General features: G+C 52.2%; 2 protein-coding genes across 20 annotated transcripts in view; one reads left to right on the top strand and one right to left on the bottom strand.

Moving 5' to 3' along the window:
* The first annotated feature begins 1,716 nt into the window (after positions 1–1,716).
* RNF223 (ring finger protein 223) lies at positions 1,717–9,318 on the top strand. Of its 2 annotated transcripts, XM_040533263.1 has the most exons (3): positions 1,717–2,382; positions 4,707–4,838; positions 5,170–9,318. In XM_040533263.1, exons 2-3 carry the CDS (start codon positions 4,787–4,789, stop codon positions 6,015–6,017), a joined length of 900 nt encoding a protein of 299 aa, XP_040389197.1. In that variant the 5' UTR covers positions 1,717–2,382; positions 4,707–4,786; the 3' UTR covers positions 6,018–9,318. The 2 variants fall into 2 exon arrangements, with proteins under 2 accessions (XP_040389197.1, XP_040389198.1); XM_040533264.1 differs by lacking the exon at positions 4,707–4,838 and having other exon boundaries at positions 1,728–2,382.
* The window catches only part of LOC121058142 (tyrosine-protein phosphatase non-receptor type 11-like), a 41,948-nt gene continuing 24,871 nt past the window's right edge, over positions 8,105–25,181 (bottom strand). For 4 of the 18 annotated variants that reach the window (XM_040533258.1, XM_040533262.1, XM_040533255.1 and 1 more), the window contains exons 3-16: positions 17,914–18,108; positions 16,291–16,483; positions 16,083–16,202; positions 15,715–15,828; positions 15,208–15,304; positions 14,583–14,662; positions 13,741–13,896; positions 12,903–13,034; positions 12,576–12,730; positions 12,190–12,257; positions 11,470–11,621; positions 11,147–11,247; positions 9,937–10,055; positions 8,105–9,463 (exon numbers count right to left, since the gene is read on the bottom strand). In XM_040533258.1, coding sequence (XP_040389192.1) covers positions 9,971–10,055; positions 11,147–11,247; positions 11,470–11,621; positions 12,190–12,257; positions 12,576–12,730; positions 12,903–13,034; positions 13,741–13,896; positions 14,583–14,662; positions 15,208–15,304; positions 15,715–15,828; positions 16,083–16,202; positions 16,291–16,483; positions 17,914–18,108 — 1,648 coding nt within the window. In that variant the 3' untranslated portion in view covers positions 8,105–9,463; positions 9,937–9,970. Of the gene's footprint in view, positions 9,544–9,936; positions 11,622–12,189; positions 12,731–12,902; positions 13,035–13,740; positions 13,897–14,582; positions 14,663–15,207; positions 15,305–15,714; positions 15,829–16,082; positions 16,203–16,290; positions 16,484–17,913; positions 18,109–25,181 lie in introns of all 18 variants that reach the window. The other 14 variants (XM_040533256.1, XM_040533259.1, XM_040533253.1 and 11 more) reach the window with 4 other exon arrangements.

Genomic DNA, 25,181 nt, shown 5'->3' on the forward strand with positions numbered 1-25,181 from the left:
GCTTATAGCCCTGTTTTTAAATTTATTTTGGAAATGATGAATAGAGGTCTGTGTAGAATAATTGTTTCTGCTTAGCACCGTAGAATCTCGAAGTGCCAAGGTGTGGGGATGTGCCCCCAGAGCTGGCTGCTCCCAGTCCTCAGGGATACCCCCCCCAGCCCAGCTGCAGCTCCTGACACACTCAGCATCCTCCTCCAAGCAGAAGATAAAAATAACAGCGGGACAGCCTCCCACTTGCTTTTGGAAGCCAACCCCGTAATCATCATCATCATCATCCCAGCGCGGTGCTAAACCTGGGTGCACGCAGCGCTTGCACAGCCGGAGCCTCCACACGGGGGGAGGAGGCTGAGGGCAAGCGTCTGCCCCAGTTCCCCATCTTCTGGGCTGACTAAATGGATGAAAGGCTTCAAGTGTGCTTGTGGCTGACTTCAGAGCGTGGCTCATCTTTCTGCTGATCATAAAAAGATCGGTGTTGCTCCACTGACTGCATGGGGAGAGGATCTCAGCCGTGCCCAAAGCGTGCTACCCAAAGCAGCATCCCCAGGCGCGCTGCAACGTTACCCAAACATCGCTCATTTTGAGCTCAATTTACCAAAGTGCTCATGCAAGTGACTAAGTGGGCAAGACGCTTAAATCCTGCCTTGCAGCCACTCATCCAACATCCTGCTTTGTCAGCCACGCGCACCGTTTGCTCCCAGCCTCGCTCGTCCCCGCGCAGCCGTATAAATAGATGGGGTGCTGGGAAGCATCGCTCAGCTGAGTTGTTTGGGCTGTTGCTATCTCTCCTGCTATCAAAACAGCCTGCTGAGGGATGTTCCCCACTGATGCAGGTCTGGGAAAGCTGCTCCTAATTTGTCCTCTCCATTGAGGCACTTGTCTGCCCGTGGAGCTCGGTGGGAGCTCATTGCAGGGACTGTGCCCTAGGCCAGGTCCTTCCAGCTGTGGGAGGATCAGGTAACCTTAGATTTAATCCTAAAGCTTGCTTAAACCTCGAGTCGTTTCACCATTCTCTTATTCCTGAAGGCCTCCTTTAGGGTTTCAGCTTGCTAGAGCTGAGCTGTGTGACCTGGAGTAGAGGAATTTAGAAGCCAAAGTGAGTTGTCTCTGACTGTCACTAAAAACTGGGGGATTTAGACAGTTTCTGTCCCAAAAAACAAACACAGTTCCATGCATTTTACAGCAAAGTTTCTCATCCATAAAGGGCTTCCTAACAACATTAAAAAAAAAAAAAAAAAAAAAAACACACACAATATTGTATTGCTTTTTGAGAAATTGAGCAAAGCAAAGAATTATTTGCAACAAATGAGAACTAGGCTAAATTTTGAAGGTTTGTCCATTCCTCCTTGCCCCCACATCTGTTTCCTTATCTGCACGCGGGTATAAATTTGTTGGTTCATTTATCTGGATCTTGAACTGATGCCCTTTGAACTACAAAAGCTTTGCACGATGAATAATATTTCTCTGTCAATAACTGCCAAAAGCTGCAAAGAATAAAATTCCTTCTCTGCCAGAATCCATAGAGTGTTATTTTGAACGATTCTATAGGAGCTTGAAAGCAGTCGTAGAACTGTACAGAGTGCTTCAATTAGTCTATAAACATCTTTTGTGCATTTAAATTTCTACTGGATTTTTCTATTGCAACCTTTTTTTTTTTCCTACCAATCACAAGAAATTTGACTGTCAGAATCCTGTTTCTGCTATTAATCTAAGGCATTTTCAAATTATTTGTCCTTTGTAAAGAAACACAAGGAAAATAATTGCTGATTTTAGGTGTCCCGAAGCTTTTCTTCAGGTGATTTGCTGCCCTGCGAAAAACATGCCCAGGATCCCAAGGCATTGAAAACTGGAGAGATTAATTAAAAAAAACATCCAAACCGAGCAAAGAGCTGTAAGAACTTGCAAGAAGGGTCTTTCCCAGCGCGGCGAGGATGAACAAACAAAGATTTCTCCCCGGCACTTCCCGGGGGCATTGGCCACCAGCGCGCTCTCCGCGGCGCCTTATCGAGAGCATTCCTGCCTGCCCTGTTTGTCACAGGAACCGGCCTGGAGTGGAAGTGCCCTGGCAGCCAATGACGGGTTCGGGGTAATTGGGAAAGGCAGGTGGAGCAGGTAAGTCACCCCTAGGCAGGAAGGTATAAAAGATACTTGGATCGCAGCGGCACGGCCACTCGGGCGCAGGGAGCTGGGTTGGTCGCTGCTCTCGCCCGACCTGCCCTGCTCGGAGAGAAATCAGAAAACTGCCAGGAGCTCAAATGCCAGAAGAAGGCTTGTAAATAAAAAGACTCCGAGCCTAAGCCTATCCTCTGGAAAGAAGACTCTTCAGGGGGTAGAAAGCAAGAGCCCAGAACATGCTTTTCTCCTTCTGAACTGCCCTCTGACCAGGTATTTATAGCCTTTAATCTGCCATATGCCTCTTGACTTGCTGTCTGCTCGGTAGCTCTGAATTGGAGATACCATCGGGGTTTATGTTACAGGACGGGGCTGGCCACGCTCCGAGCCGCGTGGTCTCTTTTGTCTGGTTTTATGGCACGGAAAGAAGTTTTTCTCGAACTCGCTGAGAGGTGGAAAGTACTTTACTTGGGTCTGAAGCTGAGCAAGTGTGGCTGTCCTGAATGGTTTAGGTTTTTTTGGGGTGGTGTTCCCAAAGTTTCTGGCAAGCCCAGGTTGTCAGCGGTGTAAACAGCTGAGGAAGAGCAGTGTGACATGGAAGTCTGAACAGTTAAAGATATTGCCTTGTGTTAAAATATTCATGTGATCGTCTAGTTAAAAAAAATAAATAAACAAGCCCAGCTGAAAAGAAAACCAGGATTTAGTAGCACAGCAGTGGTGTCCAGGAGAAATTGTGGATCCTGCGCTAGCTGCTGCCCAAACCCAAGTTAATTTTCGGAGCGTCGGTGCTACAGCACCACACCGACAGACAAAAGAGGCAGGCTTCCCAGGGATGGCTTTGCACTGCCTTCCCCTCTCTCTGCTGTCCCCTGCTCTTCGTTTTTCCCCAGTTTAAGCCAACTGCCTGTGCCGTGTCTCATCAAGTTGACTCATAACACCAAGATAAACACGAGCAGGTTCTAAATTTATCAAAACCAGCACATATTTGTGGTGTCATGATCATCTTGAGCAAAGGAAAAGCAGGGGCAAAAGCTTCTGTCTTCATTTAAGAGCGCCTCTGGGGGGCAAACCTCCCCAAGTTTACTGTCAGGATGCTGCCTTAGTAAAAATCCCCACTGAGCATCTTTTTCGACTAGGGTATGAAATTGCAGTGTGTGTAAGCAAAGGCTCCCTTTTTGTGAGGTTACCTTCTGCTCTCAGGCTTGCTGCTCGTAATTTCTCCACGCCGAGGGCCTGCACAGACCCGGACATAGGGGATGGAGTGCTGCACAACAGATTTTAGTAAAAAACCCAGACAGCAACAACAAACAAAGCAGAGGCTTTCCTGGGTCTCCGCACCAACCAGGGTTTGGATTTGTGATTCATCAGAATCTGGCAGATTGGGCTAAAAAAAAAAAAAAATGCATGGTGAGCCATAGCAAGGAAAAAAAAAGGCAAAAATACAAAACAAAAACCAAACATTTAAGACAAATGTTACAACTTGCTGAAAAACACAAATATTCTGTGACTTAAAATTTAACTTGAGGAGGGGCTTCATTTAGAAGAGGAGAAAAAGGAAAATAGTTAAGGGAAGAGTGGCTTTAACTTAAAGCGAAGTTTTCTTCCATAGGTGTAGTCTGGGTACACAGAGTTGGTTTGGCTCTGGCAGCGCTAGCTGTGATGGGAGAGGTGAGAATCCCTCGTTCTTACATAACGGAGATATTTCTGTGCCGTGGTAGGAATATGCAGTCTTGCTGATGCCTTGAATTAGCCTTTTTTTTTTTTTTTTTTTTGCTCAAGACACAGCGTGCAGCCTGTGTTGCTAAGCCTTGGCTGGATCGACTGGAGAGCTGTAATTACAGCAGCAATCTGAACGTCTCTGACTTGTCTTGGGAGATTTACCAGTGACAAAGAATCAAGCCCAGCCAGTTCAGTGACGCAGCCCCAGAAAATGCTCCCCAGGCAGGCAGCACCGCGGCCATCGCTGCGAATTTCCTCCAGCTAAACACTTGCTTTCAGGCTCGGTATCTGAAAGGCCACGTATCTGATAGCAGAACGTAGGCAACGCTGCGTTTCTGGTCGAAGATAACTGGAATCCAAGGTAGTACTTAGGTCGCTGGAAGGGCTGGAGTAACTCGGTTGTAAATCAATTTGCTGCAACTGGCGTGTGAGCCGTTCGGCTCAGCGCCCCCGCTTGCACACCACCAGAGAGCAGAAAGCAGACGGCAGCACACGGCAGGGCTTGGGCTGCGCTGGCACTCCCCCAGGGCTGAGGACAGGGAAGAAGTTCACTTTCCTAGGGAAAATAGAGCAACAAGGAAACACCAGAGAATTCCCCGTGCTCTGGCACAGAGGCCATTTCCTCCAACGGTTCCTTTCTTGCTGCGTCACGGTGACAGAGGATGGGGCAAATCTTGCAAAATTACATTTCTTCCCTTCCCTTCGGTCCTGCTGCTGCCTGGAAGACTTCAGATCCCGCTGTGCATCGCCAGCACAGCATCGCTGGGTGGTGCCTTGCTCAGAGAGCCACAATTCAGCACCCAAAGCTCTGTCTGAGCGCACTGAGAGCATCACCCCTCCGCTGCCCCCACAACTGAATAGTGTTATCTGTCTCTTAGGCCTTGCTCATGCTGCCACCATAATATCTGAGTGCCTCCCAGCCTAGTAGACTGCTATCGTGAGGTCCCTGCTCGACCTCATGGAGTCCTCTGCTCTCCTCCCTGCCCAGGTGTCGGGGAGCACCGGCTGGGGTAGGTTTTTGTGCGTTTTCTCTGCCCAGAGCGAGGCACCTTTGGGGAAGGACTGCAGCCGTCTCTAATGCCAGGGGGATTCTGGTGGAAAGGCTTTGGCTGGACGGTGGAGCTCTGCTGCTTGCTTGCTTCTTGGCAGGTTGTTCGCCTTGGGCATGCAGCTTCCAACAGGCTGCGTGTTGTTCTCGCCTCTAGCAGGGGTCTCTTCCAGGCTCAGGATGCAGCAGAAGCCGTGAACTTGCTCTTCGGTCCTCTTACGGGGTTAAGGATAGGGCTGGTGATGGGTGTCTTCGCATTGTTTAAAATTAAAATGTTTTTCCTTCTCTTCCAGAGTCTCCCAGGGCTCTCGTTATCTCCCCGGGCTCCGTCATGTCGTGTTTCACCCAGCTGTGGCACTCGAGCACCCCGGACTCGCCCACCAGCCCCGTCCCTGCGTCTCCAAATGAAGCCCCCATCCCCATCAGCCCCATCGTTATCACCTCCCCAGGAGACAGCAAGAGGAAAGCGAGGTCCCCCACCGACAAGCCAGGCTCTCCAAACCCAACCTCCCCGAAGCCGACCTCCCCCGTTGAATGTTCCATTTGCTTCAACACCTACGACAACACCTTTAAGACGCCCAAACTGCTCCAATGCTCCCACGTTTTCTGCCTGGAGTGCGTGGCTCGCCTGAGCAAAGGGCTGCCCCCAAACCACCCCGAGGACCAGCTCCCCTGCCCCTTCTGCCGCCAGCTGACCAGCATCCCTCTGGAAGGCGTCCCAGCTCTCGAGACCAGCAAGGAGCTCCTTGCCACGCTGCCCCCTGAGCTCCAGCAGGAGAAGGTGCTCTGGATGGAAGGGACCAAGCTCTGCTGCCGCCGGTCGTCCGACGACCCCGAGAATCCAGACTCATGCATCTCCATCGACGTTGCCATGAGCAAGCCGGAAAGCCCGGAGGCTCCCCCGACGGGGCTGGCGGGGAGGCTGTCCCGCTGCGACATGTGCGACGACTGGAAGCGCATCGTCCTCCTCTCGGCGCTCATCATCATCCTCTTCTGCATCATTCTGTGGCCGGTGCAGTGCGCCCTGAAGACGGGGAACCTCCGCTGCTTCACCAGGACTGTGGCAATGAGCAGGCCGGAATACCTCCCCCCGAAACACACCACGGCAGCCCCAGCTGTCACGCAGATCCCTTTCCAGTAGCAGCCCATGGAGGAGGCACTTTGGGGAGGCAGGAGCAGGGCTCGCTGCCCGACAGCATCCCTCGCCGTGCCTGCACACCCCGAGGTCCCCACGCTCGTTCTGCGGCCACGCTTGGGTGCAGGCACCCGATTCCAGGAGCTCTGCTGAAACCCGTGCCGGCCAAGCTGTCTCCAGCCCAGAAATGCTCCCAGGAGCTGTCAGCATCCTTCTGCCAACTCTCCATGGGAACCAGAGCCTCGAAAGCTGTTGCAAAGGTGCGGTGGGCGACAGATTCACTTCTAGGACTGCTCGCCTGGAGTGGCGCAGGGGCCTTGGCTGGATACCAGATGACAGTGGGTATAGTTCCTTCCACCTCCCTTGGGGAATAAAGGGCTGTTTCTTTTTGCAAACTGAAGGATCTACATGATTATTCCTGTGAGGAGCTGGGTTTGGGAGAGTAAAGACATGTCAGAGTTGTACAGGCAGATGAAAAGTAGCCATATCCCACATGCTTGAAACATTTCAGTTGTGTATTCGGTGCTGGAGGTGTTAAATGCTGCCTCCTGCTGACAAAACATAGATCCATCCCTGCTGCTCACCGGAGCTGTTACCACCGTGACGAGCTGAGGCACTGCTGAAATTGTGAACAGACGAGAGTAGCATTTTTTTATTTATTTTTTCCTCCAAGAAGGTGCTTAAAAATCACTCATCCCTTGCCTGGAAGGGTGAGTGCACCCAGGGTGAGCTCTGCTAGGCACACCAGCATGATGCTGCCCCTCGGTGAGCTTCATTCACACTTCTCCCAGGCAAATCATTGCCAAAATGACAGAAGGTCCAGCTTTTGACAGCTTTACCCTCCTAATCTCAAAAGGTGTCAGTATTAAGACACGGGCCAGTTGCTTACACGATATTTTTATTTAATGCAGTGATTTTCCGACAGTGATTAACAAAAGTCTTCATGAAGAAGGCGGCTTACAATTAAATCTTGTTTATTCAAACACATGGATGTAAGACAGGATTGTATGCAAGTACCATACGTGTATGTATTAAATTATGTTTTCTACGATGCGAGGTGTCAATTTGTAGCATTTACTCCACATTTTCCCCTCTTACTTGCAGTTGGAGGTGCCCACTCAGCAGTGCCGGGTCTGGCACCTCTGGAAGTTCATACTTACTGCCATCAAGGCGGTGTTGTCCCAGATGCAGCTGCCCCTGTATTTCCCTGATTTAACCTGAAAAAGGAGACGCTGCCAAGGCTGCCCATCTTTTGCTTCTTCCCAGCTGGATGAAAGATGTTTCCAGTCTCACTTTGCAGCAAATCTGGTTTGAAATATAAAAAGGCCAAAGCAACAGCAGAAGTAACCAAGTCTGTTGCTATGCAAAACGTCTGCTGGGGGTGCTGTATCTGCAGCAGCGGTGCTGTTGGGCTGCAGGTGGTATTATCTGTGCCAGCCACACGTCTGCAAAACCCCCCCCCCCAGGCACTGTAGCAGCCACCAGAGGCACTGGGCTTGAGAGGGCTTCTCCCCGCCCGTTCCCCAGTGCTTGCTACTGTAAGGCTATCTTCACAGCACCATCTTAAACGTGTTCCTGGAAAAAGTAGACTTAAGGCAGAGAAGGCACTTCCATTTCACACAAGGTGCATTCGAAAGCCCAGCAAATTCATGCTAAGTAGCAGAAGTGCTTTGCCATGCGCATCTTGGTTAGCGCGCAGTCCCACTGATGAGACCTGAGGGCAGGCGAGAGGGAAATAATATCTTCAGCTCAACAGCCTCATAAAATCTGTTGTGGTGGTAAACTGAGCACAGAGATGTTCTCACAGTTCCAGCTATTCCTAGCGGTCTGTCACAGCATCCTTCTGGGGACTGTCCCTCTGCACTTCCCCTTCGCACCGCCTACTGAGGAAGAAAGGCTGAAGGTCTAGCTAACACGCAGCTGAACCTCATGTTCATGCATAGTCAAAAGGAAGAATCAAAGCAAATGGAAACAGGGCCCCAAGCAGTAACATTGGGGTTAGGAGACATCCCCACTGTCCACACTAATTGCCACTCCATCACTTTCCCAAAGAGCAAGCCACTTAGAAAGAAATCAAAAATAAAAAGCCTTGAGAATATTCAACATTTATTAAAAGTGCAATAAAAATAAACAGTTCTCCTGTCCCTGTGACGAGGGACCAGGAAGACCAGCCAGGAAATACAGCCACGGTATGTCATTGTGCTTTTGTTCAACCCCTTCTGCTCAGCGCTGGGAGCCAGCACCCTGGGCACCAGTGCCCCAGCACGCAGGGGGCCGCACGTCTGCCCTCTTCCAGGCACCTAGGAGGACATCAGCATCATCCCCACGCATGCTCCAGAGCTTCAGGCACTGGCACTCAGGCCCAAAACTCCCCAGAGAGAGCACTTTCAGTCCCTGGTGTATCCCGCAAAAAGGGGTTCTTTGGCAGGGCTAGTTGCAGGCCTCAGGGCTGGAACGGCAGGAGGCCCTGGGAGTCACAAGTCAAGACTTAATCAACAGAGCTGGAATATTCCACTCAATAACACACGTCTTCACGGCACTGGTCAAGTCACAAGCGCTCCTACAGCACCCCTACTCAGCAGACACAGCACTTGCCTCGTCATACAGTTGCAAGGGGGAAAAAAAGAGCTCATACAGCAAGGTAACGGCAGAGCTGCATCAAGCTTAGAGGGGCCCAGCTCCACAAGTTCAGCTCAAGTCTAGCATCCTACGCTGTGTTACTCGCTCGGGGTGGCTAAAAGCACAGTGCACAGTCAAAGCTGCTTTCCTACTCTTCAGCACCCTTCAGCTAGGCGGGATCTCCCATAGCTCAACGTTCAGACCCGCACCAGGGTGGAGATGCCCCCCTCTGGCCCCAGTTCTGCTCCGACACCGAGCTCTGCGGGCTCTCAGGCACGCGCACACCCTCCTGCTGCATGGTGGCAGCAGGGACTGCCCGGTGTGCGTTGGCAGGCTTGCATAGAAAGCTAGAACTGGGACAACCCAAAGGAAGCGTGAGGACAAGAATCAGAGGCACGTACACCTGGGACCAGGCCGTGCTCTCTCTTCCTCACCTTCACAGGCAGCGAAGTTACTCCGGGAATTAGTCTAGAACCACTTCTAGCTTGGAAATGATCGACCTAATGAAAACATCCGAGTGCACTAATACTTTTCTAACGCCCTAAATGGGCAACCCTGGGAAAGCTCCTAAGCAAATAGTCGTTTCCATTCCTTTAACAATTTGCATGTAAAAAATAAGAATCTTAAATTAAAAAAAAAAAAAAAATTAAAACTGAGCCTTGATGCCCAACAAATGTCCAGAGGCACTTCCACATAAATATCAACCTACTGATACAGGGGAGACCGGGAGAAGATCCTTCTCGAGAATAAGTTAGGTCAAGGCATGTCCTTAAGGCGCAGACTCTGCTTGCTTCTTACAGCCAGCTTCTTAACTCCTTGCTGAATCCAAGGTGCTAGGGGAAGGCAAAAAGGGCAAAAAACCATTGTCCGCAGTTGCAGCACGTGGAAAGGGTGGACGTAAACACTGTAAATCCTGCAGGCCAAGACAAGAAGGGAGAAAGAGGGCAGGGTTTATAACCAAGGCAAGTGGATGGGTATGGCACAGAGCTGAGACACTCTCGGCATGCAAAGTCTCTCCGACTTGTTTTCAGTGCCTGCCAGCTCCCTGAGTCTGAAAATCAGACCTCTCCCTTGCAGTACAGGTAGTATTTTTTACTAAAATTAGCATGTTTCCCTACTGAGATCTCAACACCCCATTTCTCCCTGGCCACAGCCGCATCTTTAGGCTCTGTCAAGTTTCTTCAAGGCACATTTGGCTTCCCTGATGTGAACAGGGAGCTGTGCGTGTGCTGAGCTGAAGACTGGGGTGAGAGGCGAGGTAAACAGACGGCGGTGACACTCGGTTAATCAAGGGAAGCATTCCTACCTGTACAGCCTCCATACAGCTCACCTCCGACTCTTTATCGCCCCGTGTTACTCATCCCTGAAACCTTTGGGCTTTTGATGTTGAGGTTCTCGTAGACGGAAGCTGACTCATCATCCACCCTGTCAGGACACAAAGCCTTGTTATGCACGGCCTGGGCTCTGGATCTTTGCCCAGGGGCAGGCAGCCGGGGTCGGAAGCGGGGAATGGCCCAGCCAAGCTCCCTTTCTCCCTCCCTGGCCCTGACACTGGTCTCAGGCCCTGTTCTCTCGCCCTCCAGCTGAGCTGTCCCTCCAGGGTGTGAATCCATCTGGGGAACAGAGCCTTGAGCCTTCCTCTGCGTGCCAGCCTTTCAGGGACGCAACCTTCCTGCAGGATCAGTGCATACAGTTCCTGTTTTTTCCATATTCTTTTTTTTCTACATACCCCATTTCTTTAGATTTTCCAAAATCTAATGGAAAGGAAGTGTCAGACTGGATGTTAGGAAAAGGTTCTTCACCGAGAGCACTGGCACAGGGACGTGGTCACGGCCCCGAGCCCTTCAGAGTTTGAGAAGCGTTTGGGCAATGCTCTCAGACACATGGTCTGATTTTTGCGTGGTCCTGCGTGGAGCCAGGAGGTGGATCTGATGATCCTTGTGGCTCTCTTCCAGCTCAGGATATTCTGTTATTCTCTGAAAGGTACACTACAAAGTGCAGGTCTGAGCACCTCTAGAGCCGATCTGACACCCAGCACCCAACTCAGGGGATGTCTGGAGCTGGCAGGACCGGCCGTTTGGAGCTTGTTAACTCCATCCCTCACACTCCTCCCTGCCATCATTTATGCAGAGCTCCAGTTTCAAAGCCAAACACTTGAAGCAGGACACAGAGGACTCCTCTTTTCTTCCTTCGGGTTTTGCTATAAAACTCCCCCTGTGGCTGCGATGCTATTCCACTCCCTAGAAGCCCAGAGCCAAGGCTGTGGGGCTCCAGGCATCGAAGGCTGGGGTTTATTTCCCCCTTTCCTTTCCAAAGCCTCTGCAAAACTCCAACACATAAGGCGGGTGGGCTGCTATCAGCATGCTGACAGCGTGGTGGGATCACCTGCTTATTTTGAGGCATTGCCATCTGCCAGCCAGGAACAGGCTGGCAAGGGGTGGATACTGGGGACTACGCTGCAGCTATTCTCCTGCTGCTACAGGAATTTTTAGTCCCGGCACAGACATCCAGCTTACACAGACTGGGCCCGTGGCGAAGGAGGCTGCCCTTTGGCTCGGCCTTTTTCCATAGGAGAGTATCCGATATTCAAGTAGTCTCGCTCTTTCCTTTTATTCCTCTGTAAGAGAAAGCAGAGACATTAAAATCCCAGTCAGAGCTGACGCAGAAGAAAGCCCTGCAGCATCCCAAAGCCAGCAGGGAGCAGTGGGCGTGGGTTTATTTCCACGTGCTCAGAGCAGTATTTTTGTCCCAGTCCGAAGGTGGCAGGGGAAGTGGTCGCGGTGCCTGGTGTGCACCATGGTCTGCCCCTGGATTTCCAACCAAGCTGAACAGGACTCACCTGTTCTTCTTCCAACCGCTTCTGCTCAGCCTCAATGAACTGCTGGACAGCCATGTAAACAAACTTGTACTGTGCCTCCGTCTGCACCATGCCCGAGCGCTGCCTGCGAACCATCTGGATAGTTTTGGGGATGTCGATATCGCAGTCCAAGCCTGCTCGAGGTGAGAGAGGGAGATTTGAGGGAGTGGCAATGGGGTTGAAAAATTATTCATGCTTGTGTGGTTTAAGAAATAGGCTCCTAATGGCCCCTGGAGCAGACCCAGAACTGACCACAGAGAGTGCTGCGATAGCTCTGGAGCTTCAGGTAAGGGTGGCAGCCCTCACCCCCAGAAGAGTTTAGGGGACTCCTTTCCAAAAGGGTTTCTGGAGTTACACACCAATAAGAGAGGGCTGTCCAGGAAACCTTGAAATGCTGGCCCCATTGATGCCAAAAAGAAAATTCTCCCAGAAGAATGGCCCATGTGCACACCCACTGGGGGCTGGGGCACAGCTCATCGCTGCAGGGATGGAGCAACATTTGTTGGCAAGCACAGAAGCGAGGGACTGGACAGGCTACAAAAGCCCCTCTCATCCCACATGCAGACCAAGCCTGTGTCCTAAACAAGTCAAACCCACTGCTGGGAGATCATGGACCCACTGCTTGCACAAGAGCAGGGTTATCCCATAAGTGGGCAGGGTCAGGCAAACAGTGAAAGCCACGAGGTGTGCACGGGGCCGTACCTTGCCTGTGGATAATATCCACCAGAATGTCTATCACGATGATGGTGCCTGTGCGTCCTATTCCGGCACTGGAGAGAGAAAAGGAAAAAATCACTGCAGGAGGAGTCTTTGCCCTGTTGATCAGCCCGGCTCCCACACTCAGCTGCATGCCTGGTCCATCCCGGGTGGATTTGGAATAGCTGCTAGAAAACAAGCCTGGGCAAAAGCTGAGCTTTTCAGGAAACAAGGGTCTAGCAGGCTGCATCGGAACTAGCAATTCCAGATCAGGGCTGCTGTTCCCCACATGAACCCACCACCAGTTTGTGTGATAACCCAGCTGCAGGTAACAAAAGGAAGAAATACATTTCTGTTCCCCATCCCCACGGCGCTGCCCTGCTGGCTCGTACCTGCAGTGCACTATGATCGGCCCCGTGTCAGGAATGCTTCGCTGTGTCCGGTTCACTTGGTCCAGAAAGCTGAGAACTCCTCCCGGCTCGTTGGGCACCCCGTGGTCTGGCCAGCTGAAATACTGATAGTGCTTCACCACCCGGGGACGCTCGTCCTGCGGGGAGCAGAGACCCACCGCCTGGTCAGGACACCCCTCCTTCCTTTCTGGTTAACGAAACTGGGGCAAAACGGCCCAGAACTTCAGCAGTGGGACCATTGGACAAAAATCCCCAGGGTCTCAGCTCCAGCCCTTTCCCACAGCATGCAGACAGCAGCCGGGGACTCACCCTGTCCGTGCGCACGATCTCCAGCTCCCGCAGGTAGTAGCCCTGGGCCTCGCGCTCGCTCACGTTGCGCACGCAGATGCACCCGTACTCCTTGGCGCAGCCCTTGTCCGGCCAGTAGCGGAAACATTTGTTCTGCAGCAATGTGGGAGAGATGTTCATCAGTGGGGAGCTGGGGATGGACCCCTGAATGCCTCGCCGGAGATGCTGCTGTGCTCCAAGGGTGAGCAGCCCCGGCGTGAAGGTTTTAAGGAGAACCATGCACGCCGAGCATTTCCTCAAGCTGAGCTGGGAAGAGCCAGTCCTAGAAGTGATGCTTCATGGAATTCCTCTTCCCTGCTTGCAAGAGAGAAGCTATCCCAGCGGGGCTTGAGAGGCAACATCTTGAGCTCACTTCTGGACTGGGCGGCTGAGAGCACAGCCTGCCCTCGTTTCTACGCCAAACTGCTGGTCCTGCTCACAGTTAGCCCTGCTCTTCACCAGGGAAGGGCCCCTACCAACCCACTCGCCTCGAAGCATGCACAGGGGCTGCCCAAACAAGTCCTACAACTACTTTCCTCCCTCACACAGCCTGTGACACCCTCCCCTGCAAGAGGTCCCCATCATTACACGCAGGGACCTGCAGCTGTCCAGGCAGGATAACACAGTCAGGTTGACTGCCCCGGATTATTTCATTACCGATTCCACTTCACGTGTTAACACAAGCCCCTGCGAACCACCCAGCCTGGCTCTGCACCACCCTTTCAGCTCTGAAGGCCTGCCTTTGGGACTACTCCCTGCATCCAGCCTCACAGGCTGGCATGCAACGTAGGTGACATTCAGGCTTAGTGACGGTGCTCACCCTGCCCCGCTCCACTTCCTTCGTTGTCATCACGATGACGTGGCTGTTCTCTTGGTACACCATGGTCCAGAAGTCGTTCACGGTTGTCTGCAGGCAGCCCTGGGTGGCTATGTAGATCTTGCAGTGCTCCGAGTTCCTTCCATCCTCAGGGATGCTCTGAGGAGCAAAGGAGAGGGGGGGAAAAAAAGCCAACAAAACCGGAGTGAGGGACTGAGAATTGTTTAGCAGCAAAGTCAGCACACCTTGCTGGGCAGGATTTCTGAGCTAGATGATTCTCCTCCACTCACTGCCCTCGTGGACAGGAACCGCTCCCATCATCAGCTTTGACAGAAGCTGATGTCACCAACGAAGCGGTCAGCTCACCACCAGGGCCCTCGTACTGAGCTGTAACACACGCTTCTGAGCACGGACTCAAACCACCTGGCAGCTGCAGAGGCTGGCTGGGATGAAGTGACTATGAAGGTTTCCCTACGGCTGGTGTTAAAATGCCAGAGCGGCGCTGCTGGAAATACACCTCTGGGCAGCTCTTAGCTTCCAGGTGACAATTATAATTTGACCTCAGAGATAATGGCCAGCGACAGAGTCTGGGTCAGTCCCCTAGGACCTCCTGAGCAGGTAAGGAAAGGAGGGGATCGAGATCAACTCTTAGATCAGTGCAAGTAAAACATGGTAGAACGGTGAGATCCCTTGGGGACATGGCAGAAAAACCCTGACCCTGGGGATGCAGATGGCTCCTGACAAGCTGTTCCCTCCAGATTTACACCATTACTGCATGCCCCCACCAGCAACCCAGCAGTGGGCTGAAGAAAGCCCCCCCGTGCTGCCCTCCCCTCCCCAGGTACCTTGATGTAGTTGGCATTGATGTAGTCTGACCCAGGCACGCTCTCGTCCACGTCTCGGAGCGCCACCCGCGTGGTGTCGACTGAAGGAGAAGAGCCCAGAGTGAGCAGGGAGCGCAGCAGCCTCCCAGGGCACCCGGGGTGGCTCCCACCAGGCTCTTGCCATGAAGTAACGTGGGAGCTACTGCAAAAGAGGGTGCACGATGCTCTCCTAACGACACTCAGCAGCAGCCCACACTGCCTGGTTCACAGCTACGTTGCCAGTCCAGTGATTTGGGTGGGTGTTAGCGGCAGGCGGTGCTGCTGGCTGACCTGAGCTCAAGTTCCCCAACATCGACTTTGCAGACTCTGGGTCTGGCTCCGTGTGACTTTTGAGCTACACTTGAGCTCTGAAGCAAGCTTAGACTCACAGCACAAATTGGATAGCGATGCACCGATTTCCCAAGCAAAAGGGAAGGACCAGATAACAGAGGGGATGGAGAAGGCCATGAGCTAACTGGACCACTCCCAAAGGACAGAGCACACCTCTGACCAGCTCAGCCATGATCAGAAAGCTCTGCAGGGTTAACTAGCCCCAGAGAAGGCTGCAGTGAGAAAAAAAACAAACCAATATTCAGCGTCTCCTTACAGGGAAGGATGTTCTTGTAGCGATTCTTTGCCTTGTTCTCGGGTCGCTGTCCCTCCTTCCTTGGGTAGAGGAGCTTGCACTCCTGTTGCTGCAGCATCTGTGGGGCAAAGCATGCAGAACAAACTGTTCTGGGTAGAAAAGGGGCTCGGAGGCTCTCTCGGCTAACTGCTTGGCTTCCCAATGCTATGAAGAGCAGAGTGCTGGCAGGAGAGGGCAGGGAGCCAGGATGAAGCCTGCTGGGGGAGCTAACAGGGGAGAAGGCACAGACCTCTGCAGGGAACAAAAAGGCACACAGCTGGAGGATGAGGAAGGAGAAACTGCCTCAGACATAGAAAAGGCAAGGAAAAAAAGGACCAAGAAGCAACTCAGTTAAACACAGAAAACAGGGAAAGGAGCAACAGCACCACAAAGAGGTCTTCAGTGCTGGGGAACCACAGCACTGCCATGCAGGGATGATATTCTTCACTCGCAGGCACAAGTGGGACAGAGCACAGCAGCATCCCATACCTCAAACTCTTCCCAGAACCCCTGCTTGGCCTTCTCGCTGTGATCTGCCATTTTGTTCAGCTCCTTCACTCTGTTTTCAATGTTGGCCGCATTGATACGTGTGGCATTGAATGGCTGAAAGACAGATGGAGACAGAAGAGAAATCACTTTCAAGAACAGAAGGACAGATCTTGTCCCTTGAAAAATCAGTTCCTGAATCCCATAGGATTCAGGCAGGAGCTGGGTCTATCCCCGAGACCTTTGTGGCAGTGGTGAGCCTGGACAAGAGGGACAAGAGGCCAGCAGAAGGTGCTGGGGCAGACACATGCACTCACCCAGGATCTTGCACAAGCTCCAAACCAACAGCTACGTGCTACAGCAGCTGTTACCTGCTTCAGATGAACCACAGCTCCAGATTTCTCCACCATGGGGTTCTTCTTATAGTGCTCCACCAGGTCTGTGAGCGTGTCAAACCTCTCTCCTCCTCCCACGTCGTACTTCCCATCTGGCTGCAGGAGGGCGACAGAAGCACGGTGAGACTTGAAGGTGCAGTCCCCAGCCGGGTCACTCATCCGGGGAGGACAGCACATCACCCACCTGGTAGTGGATCATCACGTGGGTGACGTGGGGTTTCCTGTCCCCCGTCTCCATCTTATCCTCGTTTGTCAGCACCGACAGCACAAAGTCTCCTGGTTTGCTTTGGCTCTCCCGCACCAGAAAGCTGCCTGGCTTCCCCTTCTCCGTCAGAAGTTTCTCTGCCTCCTTGCCCGTGAGGTGCCCATGGTACCACCTGGAGAGCAGCGGTGGGGAGGAGGGTCAGCTTGGGAAGGTAAAGAACCTCGCCTCTAGGCAAGAACTGCACCAGCTGCTTGGGAAGATGCTCGTGGGACACCACCTCTGTGCTCCTGGTCCGACTGCTCTCCCCCCTGGCATGACACCAGATGGAGTGATTTTAGAAGTGACGTCCCTCTGACATTTTGCAATGTCACATCAGTACCTCGGCCTGAGGCTGGAAGAGGCAGGACTTTGCTCAGCCCTCCAGCCAAATGTGAAATGGCATCAGCAGGTTGAACCACCGCATGATGTACAGTGAGCACTAGGGATCTAGGGATCCATCCTCACCTAGGTCACGTAAGGATTTGCAGTGGAGCAGTAAGAAATGCGATTCTGGCAGTTCTTACTGGAAGGTGGCTACATTTTCCTTTATTTTTTTTTTTAATATTGAATAAAAACAGAATTCTTGGAGCCAATAGGCCATACCAAACAGTATCAGACAGCACAGCCAATGCTGGCCAGGAGCAAGAGGCTTTGGTGCAGTTTGGGAACAATTTTTGCATGGGTTTTCCTTGCTGCAGTCAGTGCCATTGCCTCCCAGCTCACCAGGAGGGAACAGGGGGCTGTGCTCAGCTCCTCCAAGCCTTGCTGTGAGGAGGAGTGAGCTGCTCCATACTTCTGGTTGTGCACATCTTGTGTGCACATGCCCCTGGCCTCCTTCTGAGCGCTCCTAATCCTCTCTCTTGCTCTGCTGACACACTTACACCACAGCCAAAGTGACATGTAGGCTACCTTTGAAGATGCTGGCTGCCGGCCTGCCAGCCAAGCTGCCAGGAACTCAGAGAGGCTCCAAAAACTCTTCCAAGGGACGCGATAGCATCAGGCGATGTCTCGGCCACTTTGTCCCGCTGGATGAAGTTTACACAACAGCAGTCAGCGATGCTGAGCCTTTCAAATCCCCCTCCCAGCCATGCCAAGCCTGGCTGGGAAGACCTTTAAAGAGCAAAATCCCTTCCTGCAGGCTTGAGGTCTGCACGAGGGCAGGACGGAGCAGCACTGAGGTAGCTCAGTACTGCTTATGGCACTGCTGCTGTTCAGGGTCACATCTCGGAAATGCTACGATCCTGACGCATCCCGCTATATTCTGACACCACCGTCATTTCTTATATTTAGAGGACTTGGAGCCTTTTCCCTCTCCTCTCCCCGGTGCTGCTGGATGTGTGGTCTGGAGCACAGACCTTTCTGGAGCTCCTTTGTCATGCCAGACTCTTCTTGGCGGCAGAGCAGGGGGAAACCCAGCCGAAGGGGCTTTCCACTTCTCCACAGCTTCTGCTAATGCGAGCGGCTGCCCGGCCGCTGCCCACTGGGATTTGGGACTAGTGGCAAAACCCCATGAGCTGGAGGGGATTCCCAGTGACCCAGCTCTCGTCAGAGAGCATAGCTTACCTCTCCGAGGTGGGGTCCTGGCAGTTCAGGGGGTATTTCAGCTCGATGACGTTGCTGTTCTTCTCCCGCAGCAGCCCCTGCTGCTCGGTGTAGTACTGCACCAGCTCTGCAAGGGTGGCAAACTTCTCCCCTCCGTACAGGTCATAGTAATCCCCCGTGTTCTGGATCTTAATGTGCGTCACCTCGTCGTTCCTCCTGAGGAAGGGAGGCAAACAAGTCTGTAAGGGGGGGCAGAATGAAAACCAGGAGAAATGCCTGGCTTCCAGCTGCACCATGCGCTCCCTGCTCACGGCTGCTACAGGTACGGGAGCACCTTGGCCTCATATTCAGCCAAGGTTTTCAGTCAAGGATGGACTCAGCACCTCCGAAACTCCCAGCCTGATCTGCTTCCCAGCCAGCCTGTAGAGAAGAGGTGAAAAATTCATTCTCTGCCTTCCCCTCCGCTTCCTGCACCACTTATTCTCTTGGCCAGATGAGGCTGCCACCTCGCTCTGATTACAACAAACCATATTCCACATAAGGGAGCACTTGCTGTCATCTAATTAGCTCTAAAGAAAATAAAAGGCAGAAAAAAAAATCACCCATACTTGGCCTGGTATTCACAAACCCTACAAGCTACAGAAAGGGTTAATGTTTCCTCTCTCAAGTGATGCCCCTCAGGGAATATGGGGAGGTCTGGGTGGTGCCTTTATCAGCCTCCCCCAGTGAAGCCCAGCCTTCCCCCTCAGAAGGCCACCCCAACCTTCCCAAGAAGCAGGGTAATTGCGCTTTAAATGCAATCAGCAGCAGCCCCCCCAGCCCAGCAGCCAGAGCTGGAAGCCCGTGGCTTGATGGACGAGCCGGGTCAGGGAGATTTGTAAATCTGGGCAAATTTCTCATTTTCTTTACTGTGCCGAGCTGCTCCCAGCCTCTCTCAATTTGTTGCCAAAGCAACCACGACGGCGAGATGCAGGAGACCCGAGGTGGTGTGAGCAGTCTATTAGGTCAGCCAGAAAAGCCATTTCATGAAGTGTGAAATTAGAAATGCTACGGTGGTCTGTGCACAAGGTTAAATCGAAGAATGAGCTCCCAGTTGTGGTACTGCTCCCCATTTTTGCAGCAGGGTACAGCCCCACGCAGGACAGGCAGTGCAGCAGCAGCCCAGGTTTCTGGACTCTAGCCCCAGCTCCACAAAACCACCTCCTGCTCCGTTTCCTCGGTCTGCAGGCACCATCCAGCTCGGAGCCTGGACCACTTGATTTCAGAGGGAGGTTTGGTCCTCGGGTAAGGTGACCTTCCCCTCAATACCTCCTCTTGAATACCACCTTGATCCCTGCAAAGCGAGAGCCCAGCTGAGAGGGCTTTGCAACTAGCTCCCTCTCCCAAAAGGCCAGGCAGCAGAGGACAACAGGCTCAGCGAGCTATGGGTCTGCAGGATGGTGGGACGGCTGGTGAAGGGCACACTTGTGAAGCTACAGCAGCCCTGACAGTGACAAGAAGGTCAGCGCATCCCTGGGATGTACTCATGTCACCCAGAGCTGTGGCTGCCTTTAGATACCTCCTGCCAGGGATTCTGCAACTTCCACCTGCCTTGAGGATTTTAATAGCCACCACTTTTGCCTTTTGAGGGGCTTATTTGTTGTGGGGCCAAGCAGATTAAACTCTGACTGTCCACTGAGATGTCTTAGAGCAAACTTATCAGTCTGCAGCAGACAAGACAAGAGGCCAAGGTGGAGCTAGGCAATGGGGTCTCTGCGTGCAGAGCCTCCCAAAGCCCACAGAAGCACTGGCAGCCCTGTGTGCCATCTTCCGGGCCTGCCTTTTGCAGAGACATGGCCTCAGGCCAGCAGCACTCCAGCCACATTCGAGGCACAGTGTCACAAGGTCCCTCCCGAAACGCTGCCCTGACAGATGGCCTCAACCCCATGTGCTCCGCCCCAGCTGCTAGAGAGGACCTCGTCAGCATGCAACCCCTAATTGCACTTTGTGCTCACACAGCTCTTCTTGAATGCTTCGTTTGGCTCGGGTTGGGCATCGAGGTGATTTCCAATTAGCACCAACCCAGGAGAAATGACCAGCCGAGTGTGAACACAGACCGCATCCACAGCGCTACCATCACCCCGTAGCAGCCGCGGGCCAAAACCAGCAAGGGGCTGACAAACGGGGCCTGAGCTGTGAAAAATCAGCATCTGGGTCTCAAACAGGCGCTCTACCCCTGGTGGCAAGCCTTTGGAGACAGGCTCGAGCTATGTGCAGGACAGGAAGCACCATGTGAGACATGGTTATCTCATCCTGGCCCATCTGCTGAGCTCGGCCCCGAGCTCAGCCTACCACCTCACTTCCAGCTGCCGCATCATCGTAGCCTCCAAACCTTGGCAGCATTTGCATCTAGGGCACAAGCAGAGCTTACCAGATGGAAATGAGAACTGGCAGTGAAATTCAGAGGCCGCAGGAGGAGCTGACACATGGCTTCAGCCAGCAGCGGGGCCTGGACGAAGCTGTGCTTGTGCCTCTTGGCCTGAGGCTCCACAGTTCCCTGTGTCCCAGCCCCATTGCAGACCTACAAAGGCTCGGTTCACAGAGCCACCCCCACGGCCTTCAAGCATTTGGGGGATGAAAAGCAGGGAAATAATCAGGGTCATTCATCCCACTAGCCCCCAAGGTCAGGCTAAGCACAAAGGGCATTCATCGACTCCCCTCTCCCTCCTTTTCTTCTCGTAGACCTCGTGTCACCTCTGCAGCACCAAACGGGGCAGCACTGAGCTCCACACCAGCAGCATCCACGATGCTGTGCCCTCAGTGTGCTGGCTGGTGAAAGAAAGCACAAAAAGACACCCGAGCACCCGGCTGCCTTGTGCCGGAGGGCTCGGCTGCTCCAAACAGCTTTGTACAAGGATGCAGCACTGTTTGGTCACAGCCACCAGCATCTAGGGCAGCTTCAGAGGCAAGCAAGAGCTGCCTCTGTCCTCAGCGAAGCTTCTGTATGCTATCAGAGTGGATTGCCATCCTCTCCAGGCTTTCAGCAGAGCCATGTTAGTGCTAGAGGAGCAAGGCATCGAGCAGTTGCATCTTCACCTTTGCTATGCAAACGGCAATCTGTGACCCAGAGAGAAAAAAAGAGGAGCTCGTGCATAATCTCCCAGCAAGTTATAGAAAAACTAGAAGCTGAGATTCCCCTGCCAGTCCCAGACAGCCCACAAGATGATCATCCTTGCTTCAGCATCTTACTTCAGCCTTGCTTCACCCCTCTGGCAGGCCCTCAGCACAAGAAATGTGTGCCACCTCCACCCCAGCTCTGCTCTATGCCATCTTCAACGCAGGAACTCAAGTGCCTGTTAGTATTCAGGAGCGAGTTGGCACCGCATGCGGGATAATTTGGAAAAAATAATTCACTGCCACTCAACACTATGAGCTCTAAGATGAAAACTGTTTCCCAAACCCATCCAATGTGCAATTTAAATACAAAATGAGAACATTGTTGAATTGCTGCCTTTAGTTTACAATAAGCAGTGGAGTGGTTATTCCTGTCACAGTGCAAATAAGACCAGTTTTTCACAAACAGCACAACTCCTCCCTAGATATGCAGGATCAGTTTCCTGATCCAAAATATTCCAACTTGTGAATCTGCGTCTAATGTTTTCAGTCCACACTGCACTGACCACCAGTGCAGATACACTCTGCTCTTCTTTATAATAAAGTACGGTCAACCAAAAAAGACTTGCAAAAACAAAAACAAACCAACCCTACCAAACAGACCCTTTTTGTCACTGAAGGCAGAACCACCTCAAATGTCAGAAATACATTTCTCTGCATCCCAAAGAGTCTTTTTCAGTCATGTACTTTTCCTGCCTGTGTCAGACAGAGAAAACCTAGAGCTTCACAGCACACATGTATGACCCCTCTGACAAGATGTAAAAAGCAACCCAAAAAAACCCCAAACTGAACTATCTGCTTCCAGGTAAATTCAAGCCACTCCAAGACAAAGTCTCAATGTAGCTGTCAGAGGAGAAGATGATTTCTTAAGAGAAGAGAGGCCTTGTGATGAAAGCACTCAGCTAAGATGCGATGATCTGGTGCTGTCGAGTACCTCCTAAGCAAGGACTTTCAAAGCGAGTCAGGATCCATCACCTCTTTCCCAGCTGTAACACAAAGACCAGCGCTTCCTTTCGCTGGCTGGCCTAGCCTAGAACAAGCAGAATCGGTCCTATCGCTCACTAAATATTTGTACAGCCTTACAGGGCCTTAATTGGGTTGGTCGGTGCTGTTAGGATGAGACATAAGGACAAGTGTTTTAGAAGAGAGCCTCTTGCAAGCCTCCTTCCATTTTTCTCCAGACCCAGCCTTCTTCCTGTGCTGCATCTGGATTGTCTGCAGGCAGCGACTCAACCAATGCAACGCACCTGTGGTATTGATTTAGTCCTTTTTGTGGAGTACATATTCAATAGGACAAAAAATCTTCCTTGATTGCATGTCTTAACCTGTACCCACAGTGCGTTTGTACATGTCTTTGAGGAAAAAAAAAAAAGAAAGAAAGAAAAAAGAAAAGAAAAAAAAAAAGAACAAAACCCAGTCAATTTAAATGTCAGAATGCTCAATGGAAGTGTTAATAGGGAAGCTGCTCTGGGAGAGCACAGCTCTAACAAGATTTCGTTACCAGAAGCACTTTGCACTGCATCCCATGAGCAAGGATGAGAACTGTTCCCATAAAACACAACCCAGTGACCAAGCGAGCAGTGTCTCCTCTAGATGGTTCCTAAATGTCCTGGCATCCTCATCACTGTTGTGGCCACAGGCCAAGCACCACTCAGGCAAAATTTCAGGACGCCTTTTCCTTTTGTTCGAGTTCCTTACCCAGCCCTGGCCAGGTCTGTAAGAAGCTGCTCACTTTCTGCAGGAGCAGTTTAAATATTTGGGCTTCTGCAAACATGCCCTGGCAGATCCAGGCGTGTGCTGCAGTACTGGAGACATGGGGCATTCCCTGTGTGGCCTCCCCCACTTCTCCTCCAATAGCCCCCACTTTCAAAATCAGGAAAAAAAATCACAAAAATCAGGATACAAATTCAGAGGCCCAGCTCCAGTGCAGGCTCAGGGTCTCAGGCTTTCCTGGCATTGCTGCCTACATCCTCACTCAGCACAGGTTTTGTGAGCCACGAAGGGAAAGCACGAAGCGTTGGGGTGCTGGCAACCTCTGCAGGAGCCAACCCCTGTCATGAGGAGCATCCCCCCCAGCCAGCGACGCGGTGATACAGAGCCGTCTGATTTTCTGGGCTGAGACAGCGTCAAAATACCTCCAGAGAGCAGTGCTGCAGTGGTTGCATGGAACAAAACGAGACAGCTTGCATGTAGGCACAGTGCTTATTACTGCTGCTGTACTCAGAATGACTTCTCCATCATCTCCACCTCCAGCCCAAGCTGCCAGAGCACTTCCCTCCCTATTGATGCGCTCCACATGTTTGCAAGGAAAAAAAACAAAGCCTTGGGAGCACCAGCTGCTGTAATGGAAAAGGCTGAAAGGGTACAAAGGGGTAAAGAAAGGAAGGAGAAGGAGACACAGAACTTCACGGAAACCTCCTCATAACTTCTGCAATGTTATTCCCTAGCTCCTCTTCGGGGACGTGTATCTGGATACGCACCAGCACGCGGGTCAGCTGGTGGGTGGTCTGGTCAGCCAACACTCCAGCGCCTGCTTTCTTTGCAGCCCACGTCCTCTCTAATTAAGCTGCCTTTCCCCTCACTGGCTCTCAGAAACCCTTGAAGAAGCTGGAAGGAGGACGAGAGAAGAGGAAGAGGTTTTGCTTGCTCTCCTAAAAGCACTCTCACCCACCAACACTTTATTTTGGATGCCGTTTCAAAGGTATTTGTATTGTTCCTTGGTAAACCTTTCATTTTTTGGAAAGAATATACATATAGCCCTGTTCAGATGCAATTCTAGTTGAGAATAACACCACGTTGTCCCATCTGTCTGTGTGCAGGGAAGGGGTCTTCAGCTTTCTGAGCTCAATAAACCTACTTGCTGTGTACTCTATCAGATGCTTTTAGGAATTAGAGCTGCAACACCTACGCGCATGTCTTGGGGCCGTCAATTTCAGTGAGACAAGAGCATGTTGCTCAGATGAAGTATAAGCGAAATCACTCTCCCTAACCAGGACTGTGGGACAGCCCTTGCCTCAAGTGTCAGTACAGAGAGATGGCACGAGCCAGGGAGGGGTTTACTCGTAGGTAAAAGCAGTCGATGAAAATAAATTCTTTCCTCATCTTCAATTCACGATGTCTCTAAGCTTTGTGTCACGTTTCACGTGCCTTCCTGGAAACACGGTACATGTCACGGCTTTGGTTTACTGAGAACTGTGAGAATCGGTCAGACTTTCCACCGGGGTACAGCGTGAGTGGGCTGGGGCGCTATGGTTCGGTGGCACGGTGTTAGGGCACGCCGTGCTGCTCTGCCCCGTGCTGTTCATGATTGAAGGGCATTAGCTTTGCAGATTTTACGATCAAAATGACACTGTCATTAAATATTTACTGCAACACAAGGATCACCCGGTGGTAGGAAGTGGTCCAGCACCCCCCCAATAACCTGCTGCAGAGAGGGGTAAAGAGATAAAAGCACCAATAAAACTGCTCTGGGGCTCCCCAGGGGAGGCAGCGGGCTGGGACAGGGGGAAGGTGACAAACCACAGCAGCAGCAACGCGCGTGGTCTTTGCCTGAGTCACGGGACAGAGCTCAGGGACAGAAACTCCGCCAAGCCGTAGCGTGACTCCCCGGCAGAAGGCCCCGGCGCAGTAACACAGGCATGGGCACGACTCTCCCAGCAGAGCAATTTACTCTGCTAATTTGGGGTAATTAGGCTGCTGGTTGGGTATCTTCCCACATCACGACACTGCTGCACAGGCAAAACCTGCGTCTGCTTGCACATCGCCCGGCTGAGCGGGCGCTGTCAGGACTCACTTTATGGCCAGGCATCACCCTGACTCATAAAATTACAAGAGAAGAGCTCACGTGAAGCCAACCCCCTGCTTCACACGTCTTCCCTCACTGCCACTGCTGGCTCGAGGCAGCTCTCCGTGACCGAGTTTATTTCCCATACTAATTACGCAGTTTCCTGTCTCTCTCATTAGCTCTCAGCCGCCTCTGATTGCGAGCTCAGGGGCGAGCCAGCGGGGTCGGATCCCACCCCTGGCAGCAGACCACAATAGCTGGGCTGGGTCCTTCCCGCTGTGATGCTCCGTACCCCGATGGCTGGAGAGGAGAGAAATGGCTGGGTGCGTTCCCCTGACTAAAAAAAAAAAAA

The sequence above is a fragment of the Cygnus olor genome, chromosome 21 (assembly GCF_009769625.2).
Source record: "Cygnus olor isolate bCygOlo1 chromosome 21, bCygOlo1.pri.v2, whole genome shotgun sequence".
Lineage (NCBI taxonomy): Eukaryota > Metazoa > Chordata > Aves > Anseriformes > Anatidae > Cygnus > Cygnus olor.

What these genes read in the sequence shown, in the direction of transcription:
- RNF223 (XM_040533263.1), top strand. Translation starts at nt 4,787, where the DNA reads ATGGAGTCCTCTGCTCTCCTCCCTGCCCAGGTGTCGGGGAGCACCGGC. An exon ending in GTCGGGGAGCACCGGCTGGG is followed by an intron (nt 4,839 to 5,169) that starts GTAGGTTTTTGT and finishes CTTCTCTTCCAG; the next exon opens with AGTCTCCCAGGGCTCTCGTT.